This window comes from Petromyzon marinus, chromosome 70 (assembly GCF_048934315.1).
Source record: "Petromyzon marinus isolate PM22_M1 ecotype Great Lakes invasive population chromosome 70, UKy_Petmar_22M1.pri1.0, whole genome shotgun sequence".
In the NCBI taxonomy this organism is placed as follows: Eukaryota; Metazoa; Chordata; class Hyperoartia; order Petromyzontiformes; family Petromyzontidae; genus Petromyzon; species Petromyzon marinus.
In genome coordinates, this window is record NC_133736.1 from 2,486,915 (window position 1) to 2,503,195 (window position 16,281).

Here is a 16,281-nt window from a genome sequence, read left to right on the forward strand (position 1 = left end):
CCCCGCTCACCTTTCCCCCTGCTCACCACCCCACCTGCTCACCCCTCCTCTCGCTCACCACCCCCCCACCCGCTCACCACCCCCCACCCGCTCACCACCCCCCCCCCCGCTCACCACCCCCCCCGCTCACCACCCCACCTGCTCACCACCCCCCACCCTGCTCACCACCCTCCCCCGCTCACCACCCCCCACCTGCTCACCACCACCCCACCGCTCACCACTCCCCCCCGCTCACCACCCCACCTGCTCACCACCCCCCACCCTGCTCACCACCCTCCCCCGCTCACCACCCCACCCGCTCACCACCCCCCCCCCCGCTCACCACCCCCCCCCGCTCACCACCCCACCTGCTCACCACCCCCCACCCTGCTCACCACCCTCCCCCGCTCACCACCCCCCACCTGCTCACCACCACCCCACCGCTCACCACTCCCCCCCGCTCACCACCCCACCTGCTCACCACCCCCCACCCTGCTCACCACCCTCCCCCGCTCACCACCCCACCCGCTCACCACCACCCTCCCGCTCACCACCCCCCCCCACCCCGCTCACCACACCCCACCCGCTCACCACCCCCCCCCACCTGCTCACCACCCCCCACCCGCTCACCACCCCACCCAAGATTCCGTGCGTGACATCTCAAGGGTGCAGGGATGGGAGGGCTTTGGACTCAGAGATGCATCGAATAAAAGGAGGAGGTGGAGGAGGAGGAGGAGGTGGAGGAGGTGGAGGAGGTGAATCATTGACACCGCAGCCGCCGCCACCACTTCGTATTGGGCGACAGCCCTTCCCATCTGGTTAGCGGCGGTGAGTGGACCGTGTGTATCTCGTGTGTATGTGTCTGCGTGTGTGTGTTGAACTTCTATCGCACCGTACGTAGCCAGCCGTGCTGTGTGTGTGTGTGTGTTGAACTTCTATCGCACCGTACATAGCCAGCCGTGCTGTGTGTGTTGAACTTCTATCGCACCGTACGTAGCCAACCATGCTATGTGTGTGTGTTGGACTTCTTTCACACCGTACGTAGCCAGCCGTGCTGTGTGTGTGTTGGACTTCTATCGCACCGTACGTAGCCAACCGTGCTGTGTGTGTGTGTTGGACTTCTTTCACACCGTACGTAGCCAGCCGTGCTGTGTGTGTTGAACTTCTATCGCACCGTACGTAGCCAACCGTGATGTGTGTTGGACTTCTATCGCACCGTACGTAGCCAGCTGTGCTGTGTGTGTTGAACTTCGTTCGCACCGTACGTAGCCAGCCGTGCTGTGTGTGTTGGACTTCTATCGCACCGTACGTAGCCAGCCGTGCTGTGTGTGTGTTGAACTTTTTTCGCACCGTACGTAGCCAGCCGTGCTGTGTGTGTGTGTTGAGCTTCTATCGCACCGTACGTAGCCAGCCGTGCTGTGTGTGTTGAACTTCTATCACACCGTACCTAGCTAACCGTGCTGTGTGTGTGTGTTGAACTTCTATCGCACCGTACGTAGCCAACCGTGCTGTGTGTGTGTGTTGAACTTCTTTCACACCGTACGTAGCCAACCATGCTATGTGTGTATGTTGAACTTCTTTTGCACCGTACGTAGCCAACCGTGATGTGTGTGTGTTGAACTTCTATCACACCGTCGCACCGTACGTAGCCAACCGTGCTATGTGTGTGTGTGTTGAACTTCTATCACACCGTACGTAGCCAACCGTGCTATGTGTGTGTGTTGAACTTCTATCGCACCGTACGTAGCCAACCATGCTATGTGTGTGTGTTGGACTTCTATCGCACCGTACGTAGCCAGCCGTGCTGTGTGTGTGTGTTGGACTTCTTTCACACCGTACGTAGCCAGCCGTGCTGTGTGTGTGTTGAACTTCTATCGCACCGTACGTAGCCAGCCGTGCTGTGTGTTGAACTTCTATCGCACCGTACGTAGCCAGCCGTGCTGTGTGTGTTGAACTTCTTTCGCACCGTACGTAGCCAGCCGTGCTGTGTGTTGAACTTCTTTTGCACCGTACGTAGCCAGCCGTGCTGTGTGTGTGTTGAACTTCTTTTGCACCGTACGCAGCCAACCGTGGCTAATCGGAGGTGCAGGGGGATGCACAGCAAACGTAACACGAAAATATATTTCAAATAAACGAGTTTGTCAACCGAGATGATGATGATGATGATTGAAAAGTTGCACCACAGCTCCCAGTGACTTCCTAATGTAGGAAGTAAGAGAGCGTTCCAGACGGACGCATACGCAGCAGCGTATGAAAGCGCCGCGCGATGATGATGGTGATGATGATGATATTGGTGGTGATGAATGATGTGGTGATGATGATGATGGTGTTGGTTGTGATGATGATGATGGTGTTGGTGGTGATTATGATGTGGTGTTGGTGGTGATGATGTGGTGATGATGATATTGGTGGTGATGATGGTGGTGATGATGGTGATGGTGGTGATGATGCTGATGATGGTGGTCATGATGATGATGATGCAGTGACCACCGTCTTTATTCGATGGCTGAGCCAGAAGGTGATGGTGGTGATGATGATGGTGATGATGATGACGGTTATAATGATGTTGGTGGTGATGGTGGTGGTGGGGATGATGGTGGAGGTGATGATGATGATGATGCTGATGATAATGATGATGGTGATGATGGGTTGTTTTTTTGTTTAGTTTTATGCCGACGAGATCAGCATCCGAGGTGTCGTTGTTTGGTTCATTTTGTAGCGAGCGCTCTGCTCGATTTAACGAACGCGACATTCACACGCACCTCTCGCCTCCCACGTATCCCACCGCTCCATCCCACCGCTCCATCCCACCGCTCCATCTCACCGCTCCATCCCACCGCCCCATCACACCGCTCCATCCCACCGCCCCGTCACACCGCTCCATCCCACCGCTCCATCCCACCGCTCCATCCCTCCGCTCCTACTGCTCCATCCCACCGCTCCATCTCACTACTCCCTCCCACCGCTCCATCCCACCGCTCCATCTCACCGCTCCATCTCACCGCTCCATCTCCATCCCACCGCTCCATCCCACCGCTCCATCCCACCGCTCTATCCCACCGCTCCATCCCACCGCTCTATCCCACCGCCCCGTCACACCGCTCCGTCCCACCGCTCCATCTCACCGCTCCATCACACCGCTCCGTCCCGTCCCACCGCTCAATCCCACCGCTCAATCCCACCGCTCAATCCCACCGCTCAATCCCACCGCTTGATCCCACCGCTTGATCCCACCGCTCCATCACACCGCTCCATCCCACCGCTCCATCACACCGCTCCATCACACCGCTCCATCACACCGCTCCTAATGCTCCATCCCACCGCTCCATCCCACCGCTCCATCACACCGCTCCATCTCACCGCTCCATCCCACCGCTTGATCCCACCAATGCCGGGCACGAATCGTGGGAATTGGGTTTGTGGCTCGTGGCTCCGTTGATGGTAGCGGAGCGAAGCTGGAACAGCAATGGCCTCTCGATCGCTGCCGTGATGATGATGATGATGATGACGATGGGAGAGAGACAGAGACACGCGAAATCCGAATATACAACAGTCGTCAGTGGTCGGGATCGAACTCACAACCTAATGCACACCAGGCGATGGAGTTAAGATCTCCTAGCCACCGTGATGATGATGATGAGAAAGAGAGACACACAAACTCCAAATATACAGCAGCAGGCGTCAGGTGTCGGGATCGAACCCACAACCTCCTGCACACCAGGCGAAGGAGTTAACATCTCCTAGCCACCGTGGTGATGATGAGAGAGATATATTGTCGGCAAGAGATCCCGCCCCACCGTCTAGCGAGCGTATGAACGAGCTGTTGGGGCAAATGCTCCATCACAAAGGTGTTGATTTTTGGGGGTTAGATCGGGGTCAGTATCAATGCTGTGTCGTTAATCCGCGCCACCATCTCGACACGGCCACGTGGATGAGGGTCTGTCACGCAGACGAAAGGTGGCCAAGTCGGCACCATACCGATTGTGTGTTGGAGAGTAAAACCCATTACGACATTTACGATAATAGTTTAGTGTATGGTGTAGTGTAACAGTGTATAGTATTGCATAGTGCAATGTATAGTGCAGTATGCTAGTTCAGCACTACAATCACTTGTGTGTTGGAGAGTGAAACCAGCTACGACATTTACAATTATAGTGTAGTGTATGGTAGTGTATAGTGTAGTGTATAGTGTAGTGTATAGTGTAGTGTATAGTGTAGTGTATAGTGTAGTATACTAGTTAGTACTACACCAGTTGTGTGTTGGAGAGTGAAACCAGCTACGACATTTACAATTATCGTGTAGTGTATAGTGTAGTGTATAGTGTAGTGTATAGTGTAGTGTATAGTGTAGTGTATAGTGCAGTATGCTAGTTCAGCACTACAATCAGTTGTGCGTTGGAGAGTGAAACCAGCTACGACATTTACAATTATAGTGTAGTGTATGGTAGTGTATAGTGTAGTGTATAGTGTAGTGTATAGTGTAGTGTATAGTGTAGTGTATAGTGTAGTATACAAGTTAGTACTACACCAGTTGTGTGTTGGAGAGTGAAACCAGCTACGACGTTTACAATTATAGTGTAGTGTATAGTGTAGTGTATAGTGTAGTGTATAGTGTAGTGTATAGTGTAGTGTATAGTGTAGTGTATAGTGTAGTGTATAGTGTAGTATACTAGTTAGTACTACACCAGTTGTGTGTTGGAGAGTGAAACCAGCTACGACATTTACAATTATCGTGTAGTGTATGGTAGTGTATAGTGTAGTGCATAGTGTAGTATACTAGTTAGCACTACACCAGTTGTGTGTTGGAGAGTGAAACCTACTACGACATTTACAATTATAGTGTAGTGTATGGTAGTGTATAGTGTAGCGTATAGTGTAGTATACTAGTTAGCACTACACCAGTTGTGTGTTGGAGATTAAAGCCCACTACGACATTTACAATTATAGTGTAGTGTATAGTGTATGGTAGTGTATAGTGTAGTGTGCAGTGTAATGTATAGTGTAGAGTATAGTAGTGTAGTGAATAATAATGTAGTGTATAGTAGTGTAGTGTATAGTGTAATGCGCAGTGTATAATAGTGTAGAGTAGTGTATAGCGTAGAATGTAGTAGTGTAGTGTGTAGTCGTGTAGTGTATAGTGTAGTGTATAGTAGTGTAGTATACTAGTTCAGCACTGCACCGTTTGCGTATTAGTGAATTAAACCCACTACTGCATTTACATTTCGAGTATCCGTGACGTTTCCCCACCAATTACAACAACAACAACAACAACCACAACAACAACAACAACCAACAGCATAATCAGGCGGACACGCGCAGAGTTACCGAGACATCCTCCTCCCCGTTCCGTTCGTCACTCGACGCGGGGTCCGCGATGAACGCGATGCCCATCGGGACTAACGCGTCAAATGCAGCCACGCAAATGGCAAGGGATCCACATCAGCGCCCCCCTCCCCCCCCCTCCGTAGAGCCTTTAACAGACTGTTGGGGACAAGTGCTGTCCAAGAGTAGCGGCTGCGAATGCCGGCACGGCAAGCGAGGGGGTGGGTGGCCAGCAACCGCGCCCGGCCGCCTTTGTCTTCCCCAGCGGCGACCTTGGGGAGGCCCAGGATCAGATAGAATCGTCACCCGGTGTTGGTCGCCGTGAGCGGGAATTGAACCTCGGTTCGTAGCCGGGGTTTGGTAGAGCGGGCGGGGGGGGGGCACATGAAGCAAAGCATTGAAAAAAAACCGAAATGATGAACGAAGCAAAGTGCCGAAGACACCGAGCATCTTCTCGTTTCCTCTGATCGTAATAAGAGGAGAGAGGAGAGAGAGGAAGAAGATGGAGGAGAGGTGGAGGAGAGATGGAGGAGAGACTGCACCGAGCATCTTCTCGTTTCCTCTGATCGTAACAAGAAGAGAGAGGAGAGAGAGGAAGGAGAGAGAGGAAGGAGATGGAGGAGAGATGGAGGAGAGATGGAGGAGAGACTGCACCGAGCATCTTCTCGTTTCCTCTGATCGTAACAAGAAGAGAGAGGAGAGAGAGGAAGGAGATGGAGGAGAGATGGAGGAGAGATGGAGGAGAGATGGAGGAGAGATGGAGCAGAGACTGCACCGAGCATCTTCTCGTTTCCCCTGATCGTAATAAAAAGAGAGAGGAGAGAGAGGAAGGAGAGGGAGGAGAGATGGAGGAGAAATGGAGGAGAGATGGAGGAGAGAGGGAGGAGAGAGGGAGGAGAGATGGAGCAGAGACTGCACCGAGCATCTTCTCGTTTCCCCTGATCGTAATAAGAAGAGAGAGGAGAGGAAGGAGAGATGGAGGAGAGATGGAGGAGAGAGGGAGGAGAGATGGAGCAGAGACTGCACTGAGCATCTGCTCGTTTCCACTGATCGTAATAAAAAAATAGAAAGGGGGAGAGAGGAGATGAAGGAGAGATGGAGGGGAGAGAGCAGAGACTGCACCGAGCATCTTCTCGTTTCCCCTGATCGTAATAAGAAGAGAGAGGAGAGAGAGGAGAGAGAGGAAGGAGAGATGGAGGAGAGTTGGAGGGGAGAGCAGATACTGCACTGAGCATCTTCTCGTTTCCTCTGATCGTAATAAGAAGAGAGAGGATAGAGAGGAGAGGAAAGAGAGATGGAGGAGAGATGGAGGAGAGATGGAGGAGAGATGGAGGAAAGATGGAGCAGAAACTGCACCGAGCATCTTCTCGTTTCCTCTGATCTTAATAAAAAGAGAGAGGAGAGAGAGGAGAGGAAGGAGAGATGGAGGAGAGATGGAGGAGAGAGGGAGGAAAGATGGAGCAGAAACTGCATCGAGCATCTTCTCGTTTCCTCTGATCGTAATAAGAAGAGAGAGGAGAGAGAGGAGAGAGAGGAAGGAGAGATGGAGGAGAGATGGAGGAGAGATGGAGGAAAGATGGAGCAGAAACTGCACCGAGCATCTTCTCGTTTCCTCTGATCTTAATAAAAAGAGAGAGGAGATGGAGGAGAGATGGAGGAGAGATGGAGCAGAGACTGCACCGAGCATCTTCTCGTTTCCTCTGATCGTGTAAAAAAAAATAGAGAGGGGGAGAGAGTTTCAAGTTTCTCATTCAAGTTTCGTTTATTAGGTACAGCCCTGTGAGCCATGCGGCTCTTGAATCGGGTGCAACCGCAACAAACAAGAACATGAACAGAGAAAACATCTTAAAGCGACGTCGACGCGCAACAGAGACATCCTGGGATAGAGCAGCAAATCTTCCAGAAAGAGCAAAAAAATAACGCCGCATTACAACGCTGTGTGCAACAATCCCAGTGTGATGCAAGTCAAACAATAACAACCATAAGACATCTTCTTTTGGTTCTTTCGGTAAAGTCACGTAGAATGAGAATAAAATAATACATTGATAAAATAATACGTGGTGGTGACTTTACCGAAAGAACCAAAGAAGATGAATCCTTGCAGTCACGAAAGCTTTAAATCGAAACCATAAGACAATTTAGATGATTAGTTATCGGGCCAACTCAGCAAATCCGCAAGAAGAATGGCACGAACAAATGTTTTCGAAATCACCAAAATGAGGCTCTGAAAACAATGTAACAACAGTAATCATAGGAACCGTAATTCCAATTTAACAATAAACGATATGCATAACAAACTTTGGTTCTTTCGGTAAAGTCACGTAGAATGAGAATAAAATAATACATTGATAAAATAATACGTGGTGGTGACTTTACCGAAAGAACCAAAGAAGATGAATCCTTGCAGTCACGAAAGCTTTAAATCGAAACCATAAGACAATTTAGATGATTAGTTATCGGGCCAACTCAGCAAATCCGCAAGAAGAATGGCACGAACAAATGTTTTCGAAATCACCAAAATGAGGCTCTGAAAACAATGTAACAACAGTAATCATAGGAACCGTAATTCCAATTTAACAATAAACGATATGCATAACAAACAAACAAGAGAGGGATGGGGTGAGAAGGAGGAGAGCAGAGCGTGAGAGAGAGGAGAGAGAGCGGTAGAGAGAGCCAAATGGAGTAGGAAGAGAGGGGGCAGGAGAGAGAGAGGAGGGGGGCGGAGAGGGGGGTAGAGAGAGAGGGAAGGGTAAGGAGAGCAACAAAAATATATAATTTTGTTGGATCTTTCATTTAAAAGGGGGGGAGGGGGTTACATAAAGCAAAGCATTGAAAAAAACGAAATGATGAACGGAGCAAAGTGCCGACTACACCGAGCATCTTCTTTTTTCCTCTGATCGTAAAAAAAAGAGAGAGAGAGAGCGTAAGTGAGATTAGAGTTATGATAGGAGATAGAGAGTATGAAAAAGAGGCAGGAGGTATAGAGAGAGAGAGAGAGAAGGAGAGGAGAAGAGAAGAGGAGAGAGGAGGAGATAGAGGAGAGAGAGAGAGGAGAGGAGAGAGAGAGGATAGGAGAGGAATAGTGAGGTAGGAGGAAGAGAGGGAGAGAGAGGGAGAGAGAGATAGAGAGGAGAGGAGGAGAGAGGATAGAGAGAGAGGAGAGGAGAGAGAGAGGAGAGAGAGAGGAGAGGGAGGATAGAGAGGAGAGAGGTAGGAGAGAGAGGGGAGAGAGAGAGAGGTAGGAGAGGAGAGGAGAGGAGAGGGGAGGAAGAAGGAGGAGAGAGAGGAGGGAGAGAGGAGGGAGGAGAGAGGAGAGAGAGGAGAGGAGTAGAGAGAGAGAGGAGGAGAGGAGAGAGAGGATAGGGAGGAGATAGGAGAGAGAGAGAGGAGAGGAGAGGAGAGAGGAGAGAGGAGAGGAGAGAGGAGAGGATGAGAGAGAGATGAGAGGGGGAGAGGGAGGAGAGAGGAGAGAGAGGAGAGGGAGGATAGAGAGGAGAGAGAGGAGGAGTAGAGAGGAGAGAGAGGAGAGAGAGGTAGAGAGGAGAGGTAGAGTAGGAGGAGAGGAGAGGGGAGGATAGAGAGGAGAGAGAGGATAGAGAGGAGAGGTAGGAGAGAGGAGAGAGAGGAGAGAGAGGATAGAGAGGAGAGGGAGGAGAGGGAGGATAGAGAGAGAGAGAGAGGAGAGAGAGGAGAGGGGGAGGAGAGAGAGGAGAGGAGGGAGGGAGTGGAGAGGGAGGATAGAGAGGATAGAGAGGAGAAGGAGGAAGAGAGAGGAGAAGGAGGAGAGAGAGAGAGAGAGGAGAGGTAGGAGAGAGGAGAGAGAAGAGAGGGAGGAGAGGAGGAGAGAGAGGAGAGGGGGAGGAGAGAGAGGATAGAGAGGAGAGAGAGGAGAGGAGAGGAGAGAGGAGAGGGAGGAGAGAGAGGATAGAGAGGGAGGGGGAGGATAGAGAGGAGAGGGAGAGAGAGAGGAGAGGGAGGAGAGAGGAGAGGTAGGAGAGAGAGGAGAGAGAGAGAGGGGAGAGAGAGGATAGGGAGGATAGAGAGGAGAGAGAGAGGATAGAGAGGAGAGGGAGGAGAGAGAGGAGAGGTAGGAGAGAGGAGAGGTAGAAGAGAGGAGAGGAGAGAGAGGAGAGGGAGGAGAGAGAGGAGAGAGGATAGAGAGGAGAGGGAGGAGAGAGAGGAGAGGTAGGAGAGGGAGGATAGAGAGGAGAGGGAGGAGAGGAGAGAGAGAAGAGAGAGGAGAGAGGATAGAGAGGAGAGGGAGGAGAGAGAGGAGAGGGAGGAGAGGGAGGAGAGAGAGAAGAGAGATTGCTGCATCTGCATGCCGTCGGAAAGTGGTGAAATCAATCGACCGTGGGAAGCAACGAGTAAGGTAACCAGGTCAGCGTCTGTGTGTTGTTGTGGGGAGCGGTGGTGCAGCGGTTAGCGCCACGCTGCTCTACAACCGCGGCGGCCCGGGGTTCGGCTCCCGCTCTACGGCCAACGCCACCGGTGACGATTTATCCGAACCGGTCCTGGGCCTCCCCTAGGTCGACTCGGCCTCAAGTCAGTACCTGGTGCGGTGTGCAGTGAACGCCGCCACTGGGGGAGACAAAGGCGGCCGGGCTTGCTGCTGGCCACCCACCCACGCCGAGTTCGTTGCCGGCCTTCACAGGTGCTGCCCGCCAAAAGCGCCTGCCCAAAACGGTCTGTTGAGTCTCGACGTGGGTGGGGGAGGTGTGGGGGTCTTTGTCTTTGTCGTCTTTGTCTTTGTCTTCTTCGTTGTTGATGTTGTTGTTGTTGCCATGGCGCGCTGATGTTGACACGCGCGCATTGCCGCGTGGCTGACGGTCGTCGCACGCTCGCCGTTGGCGTCAGCTGACGTCGTCGGGATGACGTCTCGCGATGACGTCGCGATGACGTCTCGCGATGACGTCGGGATGGCGTCTCGCGATGACGTCGCGATGGCGTCTCGCGATGGCGTCGGGATGACGTCTTGTGATGACGTCGGGATGACGTCTTGCGATGACGTCGGGATGGCGTCTGCGATGACGTCGCATGGGGGAGGGGGGGTGAATGGAGACTTGGAGGTTTTTTTTGTGGTGAGGTTGACGTTGGAAAAATAAAGATTCCACAAAAGGCTGATTTTGACCTCCTCCCCCCCCCCCCTCCTCTGTATAGCCTTGACCGGACTGTTGCGTGCAAGTGCTGTTGGCCAACAGTGATGACTAACAACTACCATTGGTGGTGAGCAGAGCCTGCGCCCGGCCGCCTTTGTCTCTCCCAGTGGCAATGTTTACTGCACTACCCTGGTTCTCATTTGTGGCTGAGTCAACCTTGCGGAGGCCCGGCACCCCTACCAACACACACACCCACACGCACAACAAAGATCCCGTGAAGCCGTGAATAGACTGTCGGGGCGAGTGGTTGTTAGCGAGTAGCAGCAGCGCCTATGAAGGCCGGGCACTGTGGGTGGCGAGCACCATGCCTGGCTGCCTTTGTCTCCCCAGTGGCGATGTTTACACACCACACCAGGTGCTCATTTGAGGCTGAGTCGACCTAGCAGAGGCCCAGGACCGGTTCAGATAACCGTCACCTGGTCGCGGGAATCGAACCCAAGTCATAGTCAGGTTCGAAGGCGCAGCGCGCTAACCACTGTACCACCGCTCCCCACTATTGTACACCCACACGCATGCACACCACAGACATAGCAACAGACACACACACGCAAGAGATGGGGAGCGACTCAGCACCCTTCAATACGGGCGAATCGGCAAAGCCAAAATAACAATGAGGGCCATTTACATTTTCGAATTTGGTAAAAACTCAACATTTAAATCGCCGCTACGCGTGTGGGCACCCACGTACATTAGGCCACGAAGCAGTCCGTCTGGAGCCGAATTCGGCTCCGTAGCCGCATTTGGCCATTTCCTCACCGCCCCCACAAACTCTGGCTCCTGCTATGAATTTCCACGTGATGATGATGATGATGATAAGTGGCCACTCGCTCGAGCGATCGTTTGCGAGAGCCGGATCGCTTCTGAAAGCGAGCCCCTGCTGAAACTGCAGCTCAGTGGAGCCGCCCTGCTCCTGGTAGCATTAAGAATGGTGCAGCTCTTTCTCCTTCGTCATCATTTCCCCTGTTGCGTTGGTCTCACCTGACGACGGTTTGCTTGTGTTGCGATCGCAACGTCGTGATCGAAAGAAGCAAAGAGTATTTTGCTTGGACATGGCCTAAATGGTAAAAAACACACACACACACACAGAGCGTTTACAGAAAGCGAACGCACACTGATGCTTATCTGAATGCAGGTTCGCATCATCACCTAGCTCAGAAATCCTCTCTTATCAAGACGCTCATACATCGGGCTACAACAGTGTCAGATGGTGAAAGTCGAGTGAGAGAGATCAAACACGTTAAAGAAGCGCTACGACAGAATGGCTACAACAATGCTCAAATTAACAGAGCACTGAATGCCAAATCACGATCGCAAAGCAACACTGCTGAAAGCGATCACATTGTTAAAACAATTAAAATACCATTAATCTCAGGAGTAACTGACAAATTAGCTCGTGTTTTGCAAAAGCAAAACATTAAAGTAAGATTTGGTACGGTACACAAAATTCAAACACTAGTATCTTGCACTAAAAACGAATTACCTAAATTATTAACAGGTGTATATCGGATTAATTGTTTATGTGACAGATGCTATATTGGACAGACGGGACGTAACATCAGCATAAGACTAAACGAACATCAAAGAAATATTAAATGATCTCAAACACAACTGTCGGCGGTGACAGAACATGCTTGTCAACAAGGATACTCAATTGATTTTGATAACGTTGAAGTGTTGTGTAAAACGAATTATTACTGACAAAGACTAATTAGAGAATCCATTGAAATTGAGAGAAATAGAAATAACTTGAATCGCTCTGATAGCTACAAGCTTAGTGCGGCTTGGAAGCGTATTATTAAATAATACATATTACAATTCCTTATAGGGGAAACACATACTAATTAACTGAATACTAACGTAGTATATAATTACAATAACACACATTACAACTAATTACTAATCTCCAACGTATTACTAATCATAATAATTAACTGATTACAAATCTATGATATAACCCCCCCCCCTCACCTTTAATTTCTGCACTTGAGTGATTATAGTAATTGGGTTCAGTTATTAAATAATACACATTACAACTAATTACTAATCTACAACTCATTTCTAATCATAACCATTGACTGATTACCAATCGATTTTATAATTACAATACCCCCCCTCTGCCTCAAATCACTGCACCTGAATGAGTTAAATGATGACGTCACCCTGCTGCTGCTCTATTTAAGACCGGGAGCAAGTGGAGAGGACTTCACCATTCTGGTGAATTGCCCGATGATGCTGGATGTAATCACCAGCGAAACGTCGTACTCAAACTGTAAATGTTGTGGATTCACTCTTCAACACACCGGTGGGCTAAAGTAGTGAACTAATTGCCTTTTGTCAACGTGACACTTGTTTACTGATTGGCCGTGTCGGGTGGTGGAGGGTTACGACACATTTATAAATAACGCGATCTAACCCAAAAACCTTTATTATGAACGTATTTAGAGTCGTTGGATGGACTGGACCTTGGCGATGGACACTGGCTATTGTGACGTTAAATGTCACGTCACTGGGCAAAAGGGCTGCTGTAACCAGAGGCTCTCCTCCCTGGCTCCTTCCCCCCTCTCTTACCTATATAGCCTCTTGTTACAGCAGCCCTTTTGCCCACTTCAGCAATTGTTTCTTGGTGTGGTTGTCCCACCTGATGACTGACGCTTGTGTTGCGCCCGAAACGTCGTGATGAATTTTTTTATTTTTTTCTACCTACGTGACTTTACCGAAATAATCACAGAGTATGGAACCCTGCAGTCACGAAAACTTCAAATCTAGATGACAGTGTAGCAGCGTGTATTAATGTGTCGTAGTGCATAATAATGTTGAGCAAGAGCCCGTCCCCAGAGAAATGGAGGTCTGGACCGCCACTACTAAACATGCTGCCGCCACGGCCCTCACAAGCGGATTGAGGAACGAACACGCGGACATTTAGAATCAACAGCAAGCGTTTAGAGTAGGTGACTACTATGAAGTTCCACGTGACGATGAGCCACATCGTTGAGCTATCATGTATGGCCAGGTCCCTTCTGACAAAGAGCTACATCGCTCAGTGGGCCTTACCTGGATAAAAAAAATTAAAAACATTTATCAATTTGTAGTTTCAGTTTAGATGCAAACTTATTTCTTGCATGAGGCTAGCGGCATGCGTTCTTGGTTTAGTTGTGGGTCCGCACGGCAGCCAGTGGAAGATAAAAACTAATCCGTACCGTGCTGATTCCGTGCTGGCTCGGCACGGATGAGCCAGTGGAAAAAAAAACTCATCTGTACCCTGCTGATTCCGTGCTTGCTCGGCTCGGATGAGCCAGTGGAAAAAAAACTCATCCATACCATGCTGATTCCGTTCTTGCTCTGCTAAGATGAGCCAGTGGAAAACCCATCTGTACCATGCTGATTCCGTGCTTGCTCGGCTCGGATTAGCCAGTGGAAAAAAACTCATCCGTACCATGCTGATTTCGTTCTTGCTCTGCTCGGATTAGCCAGTGGAAAAAAAAACATCCGTACCATATTGATTCCATGCTTGCTCGGCTCGGATTAGCCAGTGGAAAAAAAAAACATCCGTACCATGCTGATTCCGTGCTTGCTCGGCTCGGATGAGCCAATGGAAAAAGACCCCATCCGTGCCGTACTTATTCCATGCTTGCTCGGCTTGGATGAGCCAGTGGAAAAGGAGGAATCAATGGTGTTTCCAGGAATGTTTTCCGACTTGAATAAAAGCGGGAGTTAGTAACAACGTTGAGCTGTGTTGAGTTGTGTAGACGTAATAAGTCATTCCATCTCCTTTTGGTGATCTGTTTGGATGCAGGTACAGCTTAACACCTGCAGGGGCTACAACGATCAATCACCACCACCACCATCACACCATCGCCGATCTTCATCTCTCACTCACGACCATCCCATTCAATCACCACCACCACCACCACACCATCGCCGATCTTCATCTCTCACTCACGACCATCCCATTCAATCACCACCACCACCACCACACCATCGCCGATCTTCATCTCTCACTCACGACCATCCCATTCAATCACCACCACCACCACACCATCGCCGATATTCATCTCTCACTCACGACCATCCCATTCAATCACCACCCACCATCACCACCACTAAGCTTGATCTTGATCACCATGGAGTCGAACTCATCGTCATCATCACCATCATCACCGGACATTCTGATCGTGATCGCCGGCCTGCTGCGAGAGCCGGCCGGCACGCGGCCGCTCGTCTTCACCGTCGTCCTCCTCCTCTACGCGGTGGCGCTCGTCGGCAACCTGCTGCTGTGCGCCGCCATCTACCGCGACCCGCGCCTCCACAGGCCCATGTTCATCCTGCTCGCAAACCTGGCCATCAGCGACGTCGTCGGCTGCTCCGCCACGCTGCCGCGCATCATGCGCGACCTGGCGGCGCCCAACCTCATCACGGTGGGCGAGTGCGTCGCCCAGACCATCGCCATCCACTTCTACCGCGCCCTCGAGTGCTTCGTGCTCTCGGCGATGGCCCTCGACCGCTACGCGGCCGTCTGCAGGCCCCTGCGCTACCACGGCGTGGCCACCAACGGGCGGGCCCTCGCCGCGGCCGCGGCGGCCGCGGCCGCCGCGGCCGCCGCCGTGGCGCCGATGCTGGCGCTGCAGCTGCGGCTGGAGCTGAGCGAGTGCCCCCTGCGCAAGGCCATCCCGTCGGCGTACTGCGACATCATGGGCCTCGTGCGCATCTCGTGCAGCGACGGCAGCGCCAGCAACGCGTACGCCGTCGCGGTCGCCGCGGTGACCGTGGGCGGGTCGCTCGCGGTCGTGACCTTCTCCTACGCGAGCATCGCCCACGAGTGCCTCGTCAAGCGGGGCCGGGTCGGCCACTCGGCGCCCCACGCCGCCTCGACCTCCGCGGGCGCCCAGAACCCGTCCACGCTCGCGGCCGGCTCGACCTCGGCCAAGCCCGGCGTCGCCGCCGTCGCCGCCACGCGTCGCGACAAGGCCCTGCGCACGTGCGTCACCCACGTGCTGGTGCTCACCGTCTTCTACGCCCCGCTGCTCTTCGTCATCATCTACAACCGCGTGGACAAGCTCTTCCCAATGCCCGACACGACCCGCTCGGCCCTCACGTGCCTCTTCTACACGGCGCCGCCCGCGCTCAACCCCGTCATCTATGGCCTGCGCACGGGCGCCATCAGGCGCGCCGTGGTCGCGATGGTGCCGCGCCACCGGCGCGCCAAGGGGGCCCAGAGCTCCACCCTGAGCCTGGTCCCCAGATCTGTGTAATGATCGCGGTGGTGGTGGTGGTTGTGATGACGATGATGATGGTGGTGGTGGTGGTAATGATGATGATGGTGGTGGTGACGATGGTGGTGGTGGTTGTGTTGGTTCTGGTGGTGGTGGTGGTGATGATGATGATGGTGGTGGTGGTGGTGGTGATCATGGTGGTGGTGGTGGTGGTGACGATGATGATGTTGGTGGTGCTGGTGGTGGTGGTGATGACGATGATGATGGTGGTGCAAATGATGGTGGTGGTGGTAGTGGTGGTAGTGGTGGTGGTGATGATGATGATGGTGGTGGTGGTGGTGGTGGTGATGATGTTGGTGGTGGTGGTGATGATGTTGGTGGTGGTGATGGTGCTGATGATGACGATGATGGTGGTGACGACGATGGTGGTAGGGCATCTCTCTTCTCATTGTGCCGGCAAAGGTCATGACAAGAAATATTCAACATCGCCTTGCCAGACACTCTGGGGAGAGGCTTGCAGAGCCCCAATGTGGTTTCAGACCAGGGCGGCCCAGCTCGGATGTCAAATCCTTTGTCCGTCTGCTACAGCAGAGGTGTAGAGAATTCCAACA

General features: G+C 52.0%; 1 protein-coding gene across 1 annotated transcript; it reads left to right on the forward strand.

The window, feature by feature from the left end:
- Positions 1-14,009: 14,009 nt before the first annotated feature.
- On the forward strand, positions 14,010-15,709 carry LOC116957131 (olfactory receptor 5H19-like). The gene has a single exon (XM_032979094.2). It carries the CDS (start codon positions 14,582-14,584, stop codon positions 15,707-15,709), a length of 1,128 nt encoding a protein of 375 aa, XP_032834985.2. The 5' UTR covers positions 14,010-14,581.
- Positions 15,710-16,281: the final 572 nt, after the last annotated feature.